The sequence below is a fragment of the Silene latifolia genome, chromosome X (assembly GCF_048544455.1).
Source record: "Silene latifolia isolate original U9 population chromosome X, ASM4854445v1, whole genome shotgun sequence".
Taxonomy (NCBI): Eukaryota; Viridiplantae; Streptophyta; class Magnoliopsida; order Caryophyllales; family Caryophyllaceae; genus Silene; species Silene latifolia.
Genome location: NC_133537.1, coordinates 318,734,907 through 318,751,751, shown reverse-complemented (window position 1 = coordinate 318,751,751; position 16,845 = coordinate 318,734,907). Strand labels below are relative to the sequence as shown.

Below are 16,845 nucleotides of genomic sequence, written 5' to 3'. Positions count from 1 at the left end.
TAGTTACTTCTTATGAGACATGTTACATCAATATGCATAAATATGAACTTAATCTGCTTAATACATGTATGCATTCGGGTTCGTGGTTAGTTGACACATGTGGAAGAGGTTCCCCTTTATCCATTTTCCCATGAGCCTCACACTGCCAGAAATAGCCTTTTTATCCCGTTACTACATCCTACATATAGCCTGCCCTTGTCAAGCTAGTAGTTTATGTTCTTGGGATTGTTAATTTATTTTGGTAGTTATGCTCTTTTGAGATGATGTTGGGAAGATGAAAAAGAAAAAAAAAAGAGAAGAAAAAAATAGAATTGAAAAAAGAAAAAAAAAAGAGAAAAAAAAGAAACGCATGCTGTATTGTAGAGGGCGGTCGATCGACTGGCCATCTTGGTCGATCGACTGGCCATCTTGGTCGATCGACTGAAACCCGAGAAGAGAGAGAAATCAAAATCACATGGTTGGAGTTTTGATCAGTTGGTGATTTTATTCCCATGCTTTATTATCATCATTTGGGGAATTACAATTACATTGGAGATTGTGAGATTTGTGCTTGTTATTAGCACTGTTTTGATTGAAATCTTGAGCAAGAAGTTGGATGTTGTTATAATTTGGTTCCCTTAGTTACTAGCTTGGCTTTTAACTCTGTTTTTATCCAAATTTATCTTAGCCTCTTCTTACCCATTACCTCACATATCCATATTTACCTCGGCATGTGTCATGGTCATCTGTTTGGTTGGAATGCATATGTATGGTTGTAGAGATTATTTTCATATTAGATTGCAGACATGTTCTTATAGGTCGCAGTTAGGTGAGTGTCACTACAATATGAATTCTTTCTATCTTTGCATATACTCACATGTGTTTGTTGTGTGATTTGAGCGACCCGTGAGAGTCCATAATGATAAGTCTCTACAGTTGACGGTTCAACAGTTTTTAATGACTTCATAACTCGTTTGCATGATACATATTGCTAATTGATTGTTAGTTGTTGCATTAAATTGGTTTAGGCTATCCAGTTTGCATTTCGCTCTGAGATTGAACTCGTTCCATTAGGTTTTAGGATCGAGTCTTGTTCTTGCTTGGGGACAAGCAAGGGTTTGGTTTGGGGAAGTTTGATGCGTGTCAATTATATGATGTTTTACACCTCATTTTACACGCATTTCAGAGCTCATTTATGTAGTTTATGCTACTATTCTCCCTATTTCCGTCTACTTTCGTGTTTTTGTACATTATTGCAGAAATGTGAAGAATCCAGCGGAAATCAAGCTAAATCCGTCCCAGAGTACCTTGCATCGCATTTGACGTGAAGTATTTACTCAAGGAACGAACTTGGTGCGCATTTCGAGGCCTGAAAGACAATTTTATGAAGAATTAGAAGCAACTACCAGCTAAAGTGGTCGATCGACCGCCTTCTATAGTCGATCGACCAGAGCACAAAGATCAGAGGCTACTGTTCAGTGCAGACCAATCGATCGACTGCCTCCTATGGTCGATCGACCATCATACGAGCTGACGCGCAAATTAAAGAAATAGAACGAGAATTCCAAAGCCCATTGTATATTAGGTTTAGGAATAAGTGTTACGTTATATTCCTATATAACGTAACCTGATGTTTTCATAATATTCATTCAGTTTTCAGATTATCATCAAATTTATTAGGGTTCTATATTAAGTTTAGCATTAGGGCATATTTGTTCGAATACAATTTATCTTTGTTCTTGCTTTCCGGACTCTTCCTTTCTCTGCAATTCCATTCGGTATTCCTCTGTTCCAGTATTCAGTTTTATTGCTTTATTACGTTCGTAGTATAGAATTGCTAGAATAGTTTCCCGAAAGCCAATTTATCGTCTCATGTTATTCGCTTGTTTAGTTAATTTAATCATGAATTCAGTATCTTTATTTGTTAATCTTGTTGTTGTTTTTATCACGAGTATGAGCAGCTAAATACCCTGTGCTAGGATGTAGGGAATCTGTAGAAGTAGGCGGCATTAGAATAGTGACCTGGAATCGCGCCATGGTCGATCGACTGGGTTCCCTGGTCGATCGACTGGCCACGTGAGATATGCTTCGTTTTAATTAATTTAATTGCTATTTTTGACGAATCGAGTGCACGCGACTAGTTGAATGTTTAGGAATCGACCGACCCAATAAAGATCGAAAGATAGGGAAGGGAGATAGCCTACTTAATTAAGACGACTAGATTAATGAAATCGAAAGATGAGTTAATTTAACCTTTTTAGTCACTTTTCAGGACGAAAGTTAGCATTAGTGATATTAGGGATCTGTAGCGGGATCGAAAGATGCTACCTGTTAAGAATGGACCGAAAGGACTTCTTATTTTCCCGTCTCACGTGATTGTTTTAGACCTACCTAGTTTACTGCCGCCGAAACTATAGTGAACCGACCATCTTAGCACCCTTTTATCGTTTGATTTCATATATTTCTTTAGTTTTCTTTTAATTTAATTACCATTAGTATAAACCAACTCAAATCAAATCCCCCTCACATTTGTTACCTTAGACTAGAATTAGACAACTACTAATTGCATCGCCTCCCTGTGGTTCGACCCTGACTGCCACTAGCTATAGTAGTAGTTTGGACTATAAATATAATTTTTGGTGCACACAACGACATGCATCAGGTGCGGTGGTGGTGGTTGTGACGATGTTGTTGGGGCTGGTGTCCTCTACAGTTAGTGCAATAACATTTAAATCTCTAAAAGGATCAAAGGGTATACTTTTGTATTATTATCAGTTGGTCCACGTTTATCAATAACGGTTGGTTTGCAAGATAAGTTTGACGTTATTGTCATACAGATGGCGGTGATCAACTGGTCCCTAAAAGTCACACCTATTGGATACGTTTGAGAGATGTGACGGTATGAAAATACAGTCATGTTGATGCCAAAGTTGACTAAGCAGTTAGTCGGAGTCATTGACTAATAATTAGTCAAACGCGATGTTGAGATGATTATTTAATACGGATTAAATAATAATGGCTAAGACGAATTAAGCGGTTAATTCGTAAATTAAATATAAACGATTATATTTAATTGATGTATATTGAATTAATTATACAATATTGTCTTTGTCGGACATGTATTAATATTTCAACTAATCCGTGTTATTAGTTGTTGCTTTAATAACCGATAACCGATGACGATTTATAATGAAACCGCGTCATATGCATTTAGCATTTTTTGAGCCGGGCCACGAGTTAAAATTAAGAGGAAGTGGAAGCCCACTTCCCATTAGGGCTCACGGTTTGGCCGAATGAAGCAAACAAAAGAGAGGCTCTCTCTCTTTTGTGACCTAATCATTTTTCATTTGCAAAAATATTAGGGTTTTGGAGGCATTTTTCCTCTGAAATTTCTAGATCTCACATCGTAAAAATTCACAACAATTCTCTCAATATTGCAAGGCAATTAGAGAATACATTTCTAGCACAAGGGCATAGTCTTAGACGGTCTTGGGTGTATCGATTAGGAGGAAATCTACTTTGATTTTTGTTCTTAGGCCGCATCTCAAAGGACCCGAGGTTATTTCTTATGCTTTATCGTTTCTTTGTTGTTTTTCGTTTATGACAATAAATCGCATATGAAATTTACGTTATAGTCCTATAATTTAAGGGTTTTATACGGATATTACCCCACAAGTGGTATCAGAGCGAGGCCACGTAAATTTTTCTATGTGATTTTCATCAAACGAATTTGAATCGATAAATTTTTGCATAAAAATTATAAACCGTGTGGCTGTTTTGTCTCGGCAAAATTTTTTTTTTCACGGCCTGTTTTTTTTATGCTTTGGAAATCGTGCCTTTTGGCTTCCGTCTGATCAGACGATGTTTTGTTTTCATTTTGTTCTTTGCATATTGTAATTTTAATCGATAACTATTGCAATATGTTAAAGTTGTATCAATTGTAGTTTCAATTCTATACGGATTAGGTTAAATTGCAATTGGTTTCAACAAATCGATCTTGTTTTTGTTTGTTGAGGCTCTCGTTTTTTGTACCGCTGGAATTTTTTTTTTTTTTTTTGCCTTTTGAGCTCTCGGCAATCAGCTTCAAAATAAAAAAAAAAAAAAAAAAAAATTGGTACTGTTCACGGTCAGACGTGAAGAAAAAAAAAAATTGAGTTTTATTTTTTTTGGCCTTAACATGTGCATAATACGGATTTTATGCATTCGCTTGATAGTGAAACGGTTCACTCACGTACCATTTAGTTATTTTAAAGCGATTTAAAGTAATGGATTGTAATGAATTAAAATTAAGTTGATTAAAGCGGTTTTGTCACATAATTTTAATTATTAAAGGTGGTTTGGATAAATTTAACATAATTACGGAATTATGTCACGAATAAATTTTTTTTTAGTTGATGCATTTTACTTATCGTTATTTTGAATGCCTTGAATGTTTAAATTACGTATTTAATTTTTACAAACGGTTGTAACTTAGTGCGGCCTTAGTAGAACATGTTACCGAAATGATGGAACACGGTCTTGGTTGTATTTTGAGATCTCGCATCTCCATTTTGTTTTTCTTTATTACAGTTTTTATTTAGAATGTAAATAGGTTTATATTTTGTAAATTTTAATTGTAATTTTGAGAAGACCAAAGATGGAGACCGGATGCTCACTCCCGCTGCATGAAAAAGATGGAACATCAAGACAATCTTCTCGGGTCCAACGGTGGATTCCAAAGTTGTATTATGTTCTTTTTACTAGGATAGGCCACACTAGGAATTTTTACTTACGTTTTGCATTCTTTTATTTATTTTATCGTAACGATAGATTGCATCATATTCCGCCTAAAACCAAACCACCTAATAATTGCATGAAAACTGACTCATATAGAGGTCACGCGTTAGTTTTCTTTGACATTCTTATGTCACACGATCAATTTTAAGCCATCACCTAAGTTAATTCATTCACGTAATGCTAGTTATTCGTTCACTTAAAATGAATTAAAACTAAGTTGATGGGATCTTCCTCGTATAACCAAAAATTGAGAATAGTCTTTATAGGTTAAACTCCAATGAATCCCTTATTCGTCGGTAGGCATAATATGACCCCTTCTACGTCGGGTAAGTTGGAACTGATTGACTTATTTTATCTCAACACTATGGTCACTCGTACGATCCTGTGATTATGGTGGACTATAGATAGGATTTACGGAAATCTATCGACCAAGAGTTCTTACGGAAGAACTAGCTAAGCAGTTGGCTTATCAATTTACGGAAATTGAGTCTTGGGATCACTTGTATTATTCTTGAGGGAGATCAATTATGCAAGTGCAATGAGTCTACACGATTAAAATGAATTTTAAATAGACTTAAATCACCTCGATGAGTTGCTTATTTCGTTTTTGTTTTTCTTTCTTTTTCAGCGTAGATCACGATTTTTAAACTGCTAATAACATAATGGCTGACATCCTCGATGACCCAATGCCAAGTGCCACATTGGACCGTGAGTCCCGGCTTCGGATCTTTATGAATCGGATGAATCGTCTACTAGATCGAAGAATGATGGATCAAACTTCGCGGAATGGGAGGCGGCATTACGGAATGCCGCCACCGCTTGGGGAAGCTCAAGTATCCGATCGAGCCCCTCCCGCCAGCCCGTGCCCCACGGCTCGAGTTAACGAGGTCTCCACGTATAGCGACTTCGTCATGGAAGCGGGTACGATTAAAAACGTACTCATTTTTGCAATGGAATCCAATTTGCAGAAACGCTTCATAGCCCAAGGTGCAAACAAGATTTTCACCACGCTCACTAAGGAATTCTCGAAAGCACCGAGAATCGTGACCTATGAGAATACCACTCGCTTCTTTGATGCGAGACTCCAGAAAGGCCAACCGGTTAGCCCACACATTCTCAGCATGATTGAGAATGTCGAGAGACTGGAGGCGCTTGATTGTAAAATCAGCGAGAACATCGTGATTGACCGCATGCTTCATTCACTCCACGATGGTTTTGCGCTCTTTAGAGCGAATTACTATATGAATGAGTTGACGAAAAGTCCTCATGAACTACACTCCCTTCTCGTACAGACCGAGAAGGACATGAAGTTCAGTGGGAGCTTGAAACAGGATGTTCTCGTTGTGTCAAACAAGGGCAAGGGTAAGGTCAAAGCTCAGGCAAACCTAGCAGTAGGTAAACCGTTCAAGAAGTCGGGTCGGGTAAGAGTGGGCCTGGTGAGTCGAGCAACTCATCAGGTGCGACAAAGAGCAAGACCGAAAACATGGAATGCCATCACTGCCACAAGACTGGGCATTGGAGGCGTACATGTCCTGTTTATCATGAGGACATAAAAGCAGGTCACGTTAAACCTGTTGGTATGTCTTCTTCCTCTTCTACTTTTATTCATATGATTGAGATTAACCACGCAAGTTACGGAACTTGGGTACTAGATACTGGTTGTGGTTCTCATCTGTGTAATCATGTGCAGGGGCTCCAAAACATCGAACCCCTCGTAAAGGGTGAGGTGGACCTGCGTGTTGGGAATGGAGCACGAGTGGCTGCCGTCTCAAAGGGAACATATGTGATCCAGCTTCCTAGCGGATTTGAGTTATTTTTATATAACTGCTATTATGTACCCAGTCTTTCTAAAAACATTATTTCAGTTTCTTCACTTGACAAACTTGGTTTTTCATTTGTAATAGTGAATAATTCTTGCATTTTCTCATTACACGATATGATTTATGGCAAGGCAGTCTCCATGAACGGAATTTATGTTTTAGATCAAACCACAGAAATATTACACGTAATGAATAAGAAGTTAAAGGTCGGTGACAAAGATCAAACATACCTATGGCACTGCCGTATGGGACACATTAATGAGAAACGCGTAAAACAGCTCATAAGAATGGAGCTATCTCGGCCTTTGATTTTCAATCATTTGGCACGTGTGAATCATGTCTCATCTGTAAGATGACTCGAATTTCCTTCAAAGGTGTTGGAATGCGCGCTGCTGACCTATTAGGACTCATACATACGGATGTGTGTGGACCTATGTCAATCACCGCACGAGAAGGCTATAGGTATTTTATCACTTTCACGGATGATTTAAGTAGATATGGCTATGTCTACTTAATGAAGCATAAAAGTGAATCTTTTGAAAAATTCAAGGAATACCAGAATCGTGTACGTAACCCTCTTTGGGTAGAAAGATTAAAACATCTTTGCGCTCGACCGTGGTGGCGAGTATCTTTCTCACGAGTTTGATCAACACCTCAAAGATCGTGGGATTGCCTTACGCTTAACTCCACCAAACACCTCGGTTGAATGGTGTGTCCGAACGGAGAAATCGAACACTACTTGATATGGTTCGATCCATGATGAGTCACACCGTGTTGCCCGACTCATTGTGGGGTTATGCTCTTCTCGTCGCCGCTCTAATACTTAACCGAAGTCCGTCTAAAGCTGTTGACAAGACTCCATATGAATTATGGAAGGGAACGGTCCCTAACTTGTCCTTTATACGGGTTTGGGGCTGCGAGGCTTATGTCAAGTGGAGACACGAGGATAAGCTCGGCCCGCGATCGGTCAAGACATACTTTTAAGGTTATCCTAAAGGAACACTTGGTCATTACTTTTATTCGCCAACCGAACAACGTGTATTTGTTGCGGCTAGTGCGACATTCTTAGAGAAGGAATTTCTCGAGAATGCAAAGAGTGATAGAACCTTCGAGCTGTCGGAGGTTCCAGAACCAAATACCGAGCAACCATTGGAGTAACCAATTCCTTCAATCCCGGCTGCGGTGAATATTCCTGAGGAACCTAGGAGGTCGGGAAGAGTCTCTATTCCTCCGGACAGATACATTGGTATGGTCGAGGAACATGACATAGATGACATTCTGCTCTTAACGAGTAGTGAACCCGCAACCTATAAAGGTACCATGACTAGTTCTGACTCAAAGCTATGGCTTGAGGCCATGCAATCCGAGATGGACTCTATGTATGAGAACAACATATGGGATCTTGTTGACTTACCTGCTAAGGTTCGTCCCCTTCAATGCAAATGGCTTTACAAGATAAAGCATTCTGTGGAAGGTCAACAAGATATCTATAAAGCACGACTAGTTGCTAAAGGTTTCACCCAAGTGCCAGGTTTGCACTACGATGAAATTTTTGCACCCGTAGTCATGCTGCGTTCCATTCGGATTATCTTAGCGATTGCCGCTTTTCATGACTATGAAATTTGGCAGATGGATGTGAAAACCGCCTTCTTAAACGGTTTTTTGGAGGAAGAGTTGTACATGGTACAACCCAAAGGTTTCATCGATCCTTTACATCCTAAGAAAGTGTGCAAGCTTAAGCGTTCCATTTATGGACTTAAGCAAGCTTCTAGGAGTTGGAATCATCGTTTCGACCAAGTGATAAAAGAAAATGGATTTACTCGATCGGTCGAGGAACCATGTCTATATATCAAGTCGAGTGGGAGCAAGATTGTCTTCCTAATATTGTATGTCGATGACATACTCCTGATTGGGAATGACATACCTCTCTTAACTTCGGTAAAAGTATGGTTGAAGAACCATTTCCAGATGAAAGATCTGGGTGAGACACAAAGAATTTTGGGCATCCGTATCTATCGAGATAGATCACGTCGGATGTTATATCTCAGTCAGGAGTCTTACATAGACAAGATCCTAGAGAGATTCAGCATGACTAACTCCAAAAAGGGGTTTCTTCCTATGGCTCCAGGGGTGCATTTGAGCAAGTCTCAGGCACCAGAGACACCGGAAGAGAAAGAGCGCATGACACGGATTCCTTATGCCTCGGCTATAGGATTAATCATGTATGCCATGATATGCACACGTCCGGACGTGGCATATGCATTGAGTATGACAAGTCGATTCCAACAAGATCTAGGTGAATCACATTGGATGGTCACAAGAACATTCTTAAGTACCTACGGAGGACTAAAGATTGGGCATTGACTTATGGAGGCGATCAAAAGCTATGCGCAACCGATTCGCAGATGCTAGCTTCCAAACGGATCGAGATGACTCGAAATCTCGATGATTCGTTTTACTCTTAATGGCGCTGCATCACCGGAAGAGTTCCAAACAAAGTGTTACAAAGAGATTCTACGATCGAGTCCGAGTACTATGCCGCGTCGAAGGCCGCAAAGGAAGCGATATGGATGCGTCAATTCTTACAAGGATTATCTGTAGTGCCTAGTTCGAATGACCCGATCACCATCTATTGCGACAATAGAGGTGCCATCTTCCAAGCTAAGGAGCCAAAGTCTAGCAACAAGTCTAGACATGTACAACGGAAAGCTCATCTAATCCGAGATTACGTGGAGCAAAAGGAAGTAGTGATAGAAAAGATTGCTACAGATGATAACATAGCAGATCCTCTCACTAAACCATTACGACAAGATAAGCATGAAGGGCATGTTAATTCCATGGGAATTAAACGTGTTCCTAAGTTGTAGTACTCTTTTATGGATTAGATTCTTTTTCTTGTGTACTCTATACAACATCATCGTTTTGATATTTATATATATTTTGTTTTTCATGTGGATTTGTATGACAATTTTGAACACCACAAAGTGAACTGAACAAACATTATATTTTAGTCCTTAATTGCCCACGTGAGCTGATAACTCTGGCAATTATTTTGTGACGTTGGTTGATGGTGGGTTCAACGAGCCATAAGTCAAAAGGTTGACTGACCAATCACAGAGGCGATTTATACGGATATCGCGTAGGACACAATTGTGACATCGACGTGGAGTCCTAAATGTTTTATAACATTCGGTGCCCGGTCGTGGATAGGACCTCCATGGTGATCCTAAGAGTCGATTCTTTTGACTATCGATTGTCTCTTGAGATTAAGGCAGATTTTGGGTGACTTTGGTTTCTTTCTCACGGTCATCCGTAACAGGGGGCCAAGTAGAATTTTTCTGGGTCATTTCATGCTGTGCTTAGTTTGGAAGGAGTCGAGTTGAAGGAAATATTCAGCCTTTATCAGGTACTCGATATTTCTCAGGGCCACTCGAGGAGCTGTAACTGAAATTCATTGCCATGCTCGAATACGAATTCGTTTTATCAATTAAGTTACTCTCTAGTCGGGGAAACCACTCTTGATACAGATCGATTGTAAAATACGACCTTTGCGGATCCGGATCTGCAAATTTTTTTATATTGAGTGGGAGAAATTTTAAATGAATATGAGAATCGGTTATCGCACATACACTTGTACGGACAAGTGGGAGTTTGTTGGAGCTGTGTCCTCCAGTTAGTGCGGATAACGTTATTACACATACACTTGTACGGACAAGTGGGAGCTTGTTGGGGCTGGTGTCCTCTACAGTTAGTGCAATAACATTTAAATCTCTAAAAGGATCAAAGGGTATACTTTTGTATTATTATCAGTTGGTCCACGTTTATCAATAACGGTTGGCTTGCTAGATAAGTTTGACGTTATTGTCATACAGATGGCGGTGATCAACTGGTCCCTAAAAGTCACACCTATAGGATACGTTTGAGAGATGTGACGGTATGAAAATACAGTCATGTTGATGCCAAAGTTGACTAAGCAGTTAGTCGGAGTCATTGACTAATAATTAGTCAAACGCGATGTTGAGATGATTATTTAATACGGATTAAATAATAATGGCTAAGACGAATTAAGCGGTTAATTCGTAAATTAAATATAAACGATTATATTTAATTGATGTATATTGAATTAATTATACAATATTGTCTTTGTAGGACATGTATTAATATTTCAACTAATCCGTGTTCTTAGTTGTTGCTTTAATAACCGATAACCGATGACGATTTATAATGAAACCGCGTCATATGCATTTAGCATTTTTCGAGCCGGACCACGAGTTAAAATTAAGAGGAAGTGGAAGCCCACTTCCCATGAGGGCTCACGGTTTGGCCGAATGAAGCAATCAAAAGAGAGGCTCTCTCTCTTTTGTGACCTAATCATTTTTCATTTGCAAAAATATTAGGGTTTTGGAGGCATTTTTCCTCTGAAATTTCTAGATCTCACATCGTAAAAATTCACAACAATTCTCTCAATATTGCAAGGCAATTAGAGAATACATTACTAGCACAAGGGCATAGTCTCAGACGGTCTTGGGTGTATCGATTAGGAGGAAATCTACTTTGATTTCTGTTCTTAGGCCGCATCTCAAAGGACCCGAGGTTATTTCTTATGCTTTATCGTTTCTTTGTTGTTTTTCGTTTATGACAATAAATCGCATATTAAATTTACGTTATAGTCCTATAATTTAAGGGTTTTATACGGATATTACCCCACAGATGTTATGATGGTTATAGTGGAGTCACTTGCGGGAGTGGCTTTACGCCCTAGTTCGCCCTCCGTGGAACCCGTCACGGGAGGGGATGTGCACATTAAGGGACAGGGTTATCGCTCGTTGATAAGCGGGATTTTGGTGGGGATTGGCTGCGTACCCCCACTGGCGGCATGGGCTACCTGTTGCGATGGGTAGTCTGGCAGGGCTACACACCTCGGTGTGTAGTCGGTTACTGTATGAGATCGGGAGACCGGGGACGGAGGATGATCAGCTTGTTACTTTAAACACTTGTCTTATTTTAATTATGCAGTAACTGACCCCGTTGTTGTTTTATAAAATCTGTGGTGATCCATTCGGGGATGGTGAGCATATTGTGACAGGTGATGCGCTTGTTGAGCTTGGGGCAGTCATGGGAGAGTCACCATGTTGGATTAATTATCACTGTCAAGAGTCTTAGCTGTTGTTTTGTAGTTTCTAGCATTTGGTTATTACTTTTGTTGGATTTTTAAGACGATGTAACTTTTATAACTTTCGTACCTTAATAAATGTGTTTGGACTATTGCTTTTGATATATACTTACCTCGGGCAACCGAGATGGTAACAGCCTTTCATGATAGGGTAGTCCTTGGTAAGGTACCTTGGTATGAGGGGGTGTTACGACACCTACCTCTCCCTTCCGACCTTCTAGAGGGGTTCGCCAGGGTGACCCTCTTTCTCCTTACCTTTTCACCCTGTGTATGGAAGCCTTGTCTAAGTCCATCCATCTTGCTTGCACCGAGTCACATTGGTCCCCTTTTCCCCTTGGTCGTGGGGAAGCCTCCTTTTCCCACCTCCTTTTTGCCGATGACGTTCTCCTTTTTGGTAGAGCCACTGAGAAGAACCTTTTTGTCCTCCAGGATGTACTCCACAACTTCTGTCTTGCGTCGGGGCAAAAAATCAACACCCTTAAAAGCCAACTTTTTTTCTCTAAGAGAACCTCCCCCAACCACATCTCCCTCTTCTAAACTTCCCTTAGCATTAAGAAAACCTCCAATCTAGGAACCTACGTTGGGTTTCCCTTGCTCCCTAGGAGGCCCAACAAAGCTGACCTTCAACCAATCATAAACAAATTTCACTCTAAACTCGCCAACTGGAAAACCAAGTTTCTCTCTCGCCCGACAAGACTATGCCTCATCAAGTCCACTCTTAACGCCATTCCCTCTCACCTTATGTAATGCCTTCAGCTCCCCTCATCCATCACCTCTACTATTGACAAAATTAGTCAAATCTTCCTCTGGTCAAGCTCCTCCTCCCACAAACTCCACCTCACCAGCTGGGATTTAGTTACTAGATCTCAAGCCCATGGGGCCCTGGGAATTAGAAAACCCTCCCATCTCAACAATGCCTATTCTACCAAACTGGCCTGGAAAGTTTTTTGCCTCAAAAACAGCCTTGCGTCCAAAGCAATTCGTAGCAAGTATCTCCGTTCTAACCCCTGTACCCCGTCCTTCAGCCGAGGGAGTCAAATTTGGAAAGCCATTGGCATTGGGTGGTCTGCCCTCCAACCCACCCTTATCTGGGCCATTGGTGACGAATCCAATATTAGCCTTTGGAATGACCCTTGGTCCTAAGTCGGACCCTTAAGAGCTTGTATTCATGGCCCCCTCTCCCAATATTCTGAGTGTGACAGACTTAGCAAGTTAATCAACAATGGCTTGTGGCACCTCGAGTGCCTTGAGTTCGACTTGCCCCTCTCCCTCTCCGCCGCCATCCTCTCTATTCCCCTTCCGTCTGCCCCTCTCCCTGACCTTCTCTCCCCATCTCTCTCCTCTAAAAATAAATTCTCTATTGGGTTATCCTACGATGCCCTCATCGTGAACCATGGCCCCCCCCCCCCCCCCCCCTTGACAATTTGTGTTGGCTTTGGGATATCCCCTCTCAACCCCGTATAAAAATTTTCATCTGGCTCACTTGGTGGGATAGACTCCCCCACAATCTCACCCTCCACAAGAGATCTATTCTCCCCTACGCCCACTGCACTGCTTGCTCCAGCCCCTCCACTATTTAATCTTCACTACACATCCTTCGTGACTGCCCCCATGCCTCCCGTGTATGGGACAGTTTTGATCTTCCCTCCTCCTTTTTTTCCTTACCCCTGCAACCTTGGTTACACCAAAACTGTACTTCCCACAATAAGACTTGGACTACTCTCTTCTACTTCCTTGCTTGGCGACTTTGGCTCCGCCGCAATGACTTTGTCCTCTCTGGCACTAACACCCGTACCGACCACCATTGGATCTCTACCTCTTCGTCCTGAGCCTGCCAGTGGAGCTCTGCCAAGAGCCACTGCAACCCCGTTCTCTTTGTAACACTTTGTCCCACCAGCCCACCTCCTCCGCTTCCGCTGACACTACCCTCTACCCAAATTGTTGGGCCCCTCCCCCATGTAATTAGTCTAAGATCAATGTCGATGCGGCCTTTCATACCTCCTCCTCCCTAACTAGTCTTGCTTGTGTCACCCGCTCCCATTTAGGTGTTTGGATTGCTATTAGGGAAGGTCTCCTTTTTGCAGTTAGTACCCCTGGAAGTGTCATCATAAGCTCTGATTTTGCTCTTGCTGTGAACGCCATTGTGGGAAACTCTCCTGCTTGTGGCCCCTTTGCTAACATTATTTTGGAGTGTAGGGTACGATTGCAAGCCTATCCTTTCTTGAAGATTATTTTTGAGAAGCGGTCTACCAACCGTGTGGTCAACGCCATCTCCAAGTACTCCATCCAGGACTCTACCAATGATGGCCACTTTATTTGGGACCATGTTCCGTCTTTTGTACTTGCTTTATATTCGTCGGATTTAGTTTATGCTTGTAATACTTTGTCACCCGACCCTCCCCCTTAGACTTCTGTAAACTTTGCTCTTTGTGGTTACCTTTAATTTAATGCTCTCTCTTTCCAAAAAAAAAAAAAAAAAACGGGTTTGCAATTCATATCGTGATTTTTTACTTAACAGATGATGTATGTTGTTAACTCTCTTTATATCATTGAATCACCAATAACAATTGATCAAAAAGGAAAATAGGATTTCAAAAGCAAAATAAGGTGGACTTCACACACACACACTAGTAAGTTATATTGTATTCTCTCTGTGTTTCCCATTCTCACCTTTCAATTTTTCCTTCAATAGGAAGTGGCAAATAAGGCTCTATCTAATACGGTTTCCTTTGTCCCGAATCGAGAAAGAGATAGAATCTGAATTGCAGTAACTCAACAACGCAAATAACTGTAAGTTTCTTTAGAATTTACTTGTACTCTTTTATGTAGCGCTAACACTTTTCTATTGTTGTAAGTTTGCAACTGTCACGAATTTTTCCACCCAAACTCCTATTTCTTCCGTTTTATTTTTTTGCTATTGTATATTGTATACTGACAACGGTAAGCTTCATGACTAGGACAATATTTGTCAATGTGAGCCAGCATGAAAAAGTCAGAGAAATCATCAAGTGACTGTTTTGGTAAAATATTTACCGGTTAGTTATTTAGATTGGTGAGTCAAAGTGATTGTCTATAACTACGAACGAGTCAAGGAACCACGGTGTAAACTAAAGTAAAAGACAACAAAAGAAAGATCGACGCATGGAGTTTTTGGTGACACGGAAAACCCGGTGAGGGAACAACCGCGAGGGGAGTCGGAATCCCGCCAATATTAACACTATAATCGGAATATTTTAGCAAGTAAGGAAGCTACAATGGTGTTTGATGAGAATGATATAGAAGAAAAAAGATGTCGTTGCTTAGTGATTGTGTGTTGCCTTCGAATGAGATGTCTCTGACTGAGTCTTGCTCCTTCTTGGACAATCAGGTCCGCAACCGGGGATCTGTCTGGTTTCGGATGGTTTCAGGTGCTTGACTTTCAGGGACTCTTCAAGCTTGGACAATCAGGTCCCCTTCAGGTGCTTCTTCCTGTTGTCGTACCACTACTGCACTGATTTCCACCTCAGTTACTGGTAGATATTGGAACAATGGTTCTCCCGACTCTAGTTTGCCACAAGAGCCTTTCTAGATGTATGGTCAGCACCATAGATAGCCCTCCTGGCCCCTGAGTCTTCTTCCAGCCTCATAACCGCAATTGCTTTCATTTGTACTTCCTCGAAGGTAGTGCATGGATACTTGGTTAGGTCTTTACATAAGTCTGAGTCCTGGTGTAGCCCTTGGCGCAAGGCTTCTATAGCTGTGGCTATGTCGCACCGAGGAATTTCCACCTTCTCCCTGTTGAACCTGTTCATAAAATCTCGGGTAGACTCCTCGAATCCTTGTACTATCTGATACAGGTCACTGGTTTGTTTTTCTGGTTTGCGGCTACTAGCGAACTGCTGGTGGAAGGTGTTGACTAAGTCGGCGAAACAGGCTATGCTCTTATTGGGCAGGCTGACGAACCACTGCAAGGCTGCTCTAGACAACGTGGACCCAAACCCCTTGCACATACAAGCTTCCTTTAGGGATCCTGTTGCGGTTATCACCATCATCTTCTTCTTGTAATGGTTAATGTGATTGAGAGGATCCGTGGTCCCGTCGTAGAGCGTCATGGTTGGTGGTACGCATCCTTTGGGGACACCAACGAGGGCTATGTCATCCATAAAAAGGGGAGTCTGCGTAGCTATTGCGTGTTGCCTTCTCCAGGGGTCGTGCTACGCCTGGAATCCTGTACATCAGGTCCCTTAACTCTTGGTACTGCTGCTTCAGTAAGCTACATGTTCCTCCAAAAGGGTTAGGGGCAGGCGGAAAAGAGCCAACAGGTGTACCTCCGAACCAGGTTCTTCCTGGGAACTGACTGCCTGGTTGACTCGCCAAAGGTGTGGTGTGAATAATGGTTCCTGGTTGCCATTCTGATGCCTGTTGAGATGAGGTTTCTCCTAGCCAGGTTCCTCCAGAGAAATGACCGCTTGCTGGATTCATCATGTTAGTGATGGATCCTAGATTCCATCATGTCGCCTGCTGGACGGGTGTTCCTGCAAGAGATTGCAAGTTAGTCCCTGGTAAGCTATTAGACAAAGTACAACCTGGAGTCTGTTGCAGGCTGGATGGTCGGTCAAATGACAGGAACCCTACTCCACTAGGCTCGATGGCTCCTCTGGGTGGAACTCCTTCAAGATCCAATCTGGTGACTAGTTCTGGTGGAATCTGCCGAAAAAATCCTCCACTAGTGGCTGAAACCGAGGCTTCAGAAGGTAAAGACAGCGTGGCAGAAGTTGTCCTAGCCTGGGCCACCGTTGCGATCTGGTCTCTGAGGTCTTGATTATCCTTCCTTAAGCTTTCAATGGCTCGATGCAGGGTGTCCATTCCCTCTAACACCACTCGCATTGGGTCTGGTGGTGAGGCTCCTGATTTCTTGGGAATTCCTTCTAATGCCGCCTCCTGGACCTGGGTCCTGGTAAGGACTTCACTCCTGCTGGGGCTTCTCTCCCTCCTAGATTCCATCACACTGGGTGCTGCTGATGCTTTAGGTACCTGTGGTGGCTTGAAAGGTCGTGGCATGGCTTTGGGAGACACGCTGACGGGGACCATCTCGCTGACTGCTGGTGACGCAGTGAC

At 41.7% G+C, this 16,845-nt stretch overlaps 1 protein-coding gene across 1 annotated transcript; it reads right to left on the bottom strand.

Annotated features, from left to right (window-relative positions):
- Positions 1–15,290: 15,290 nt before the first annotated feature.
- LOC141620636 (uncharacterized) lies at positions 15,291–15,839 on the bottom strand. The gene has a single exon (XM_074437456.1). The coding sequence runs from the start codon at positions 15,837–15,839 to the stop codon at positions 15,291–15,293; it is 549 nt and encodes a 182-aa protein (XP_074293557.1).
- Between the last annotated feature and the right edge of the window lie 1,006 nt (positions 15,840–16,845).

Coding starts and splice junctions, on each gene's coding strand:
- LOC141620636 (XM_074437456.1), bottom strand. CDS start 15,839: ATGACGCTCTACGACGGGACCACGGATCCTCTCAATCACATTAACCAT.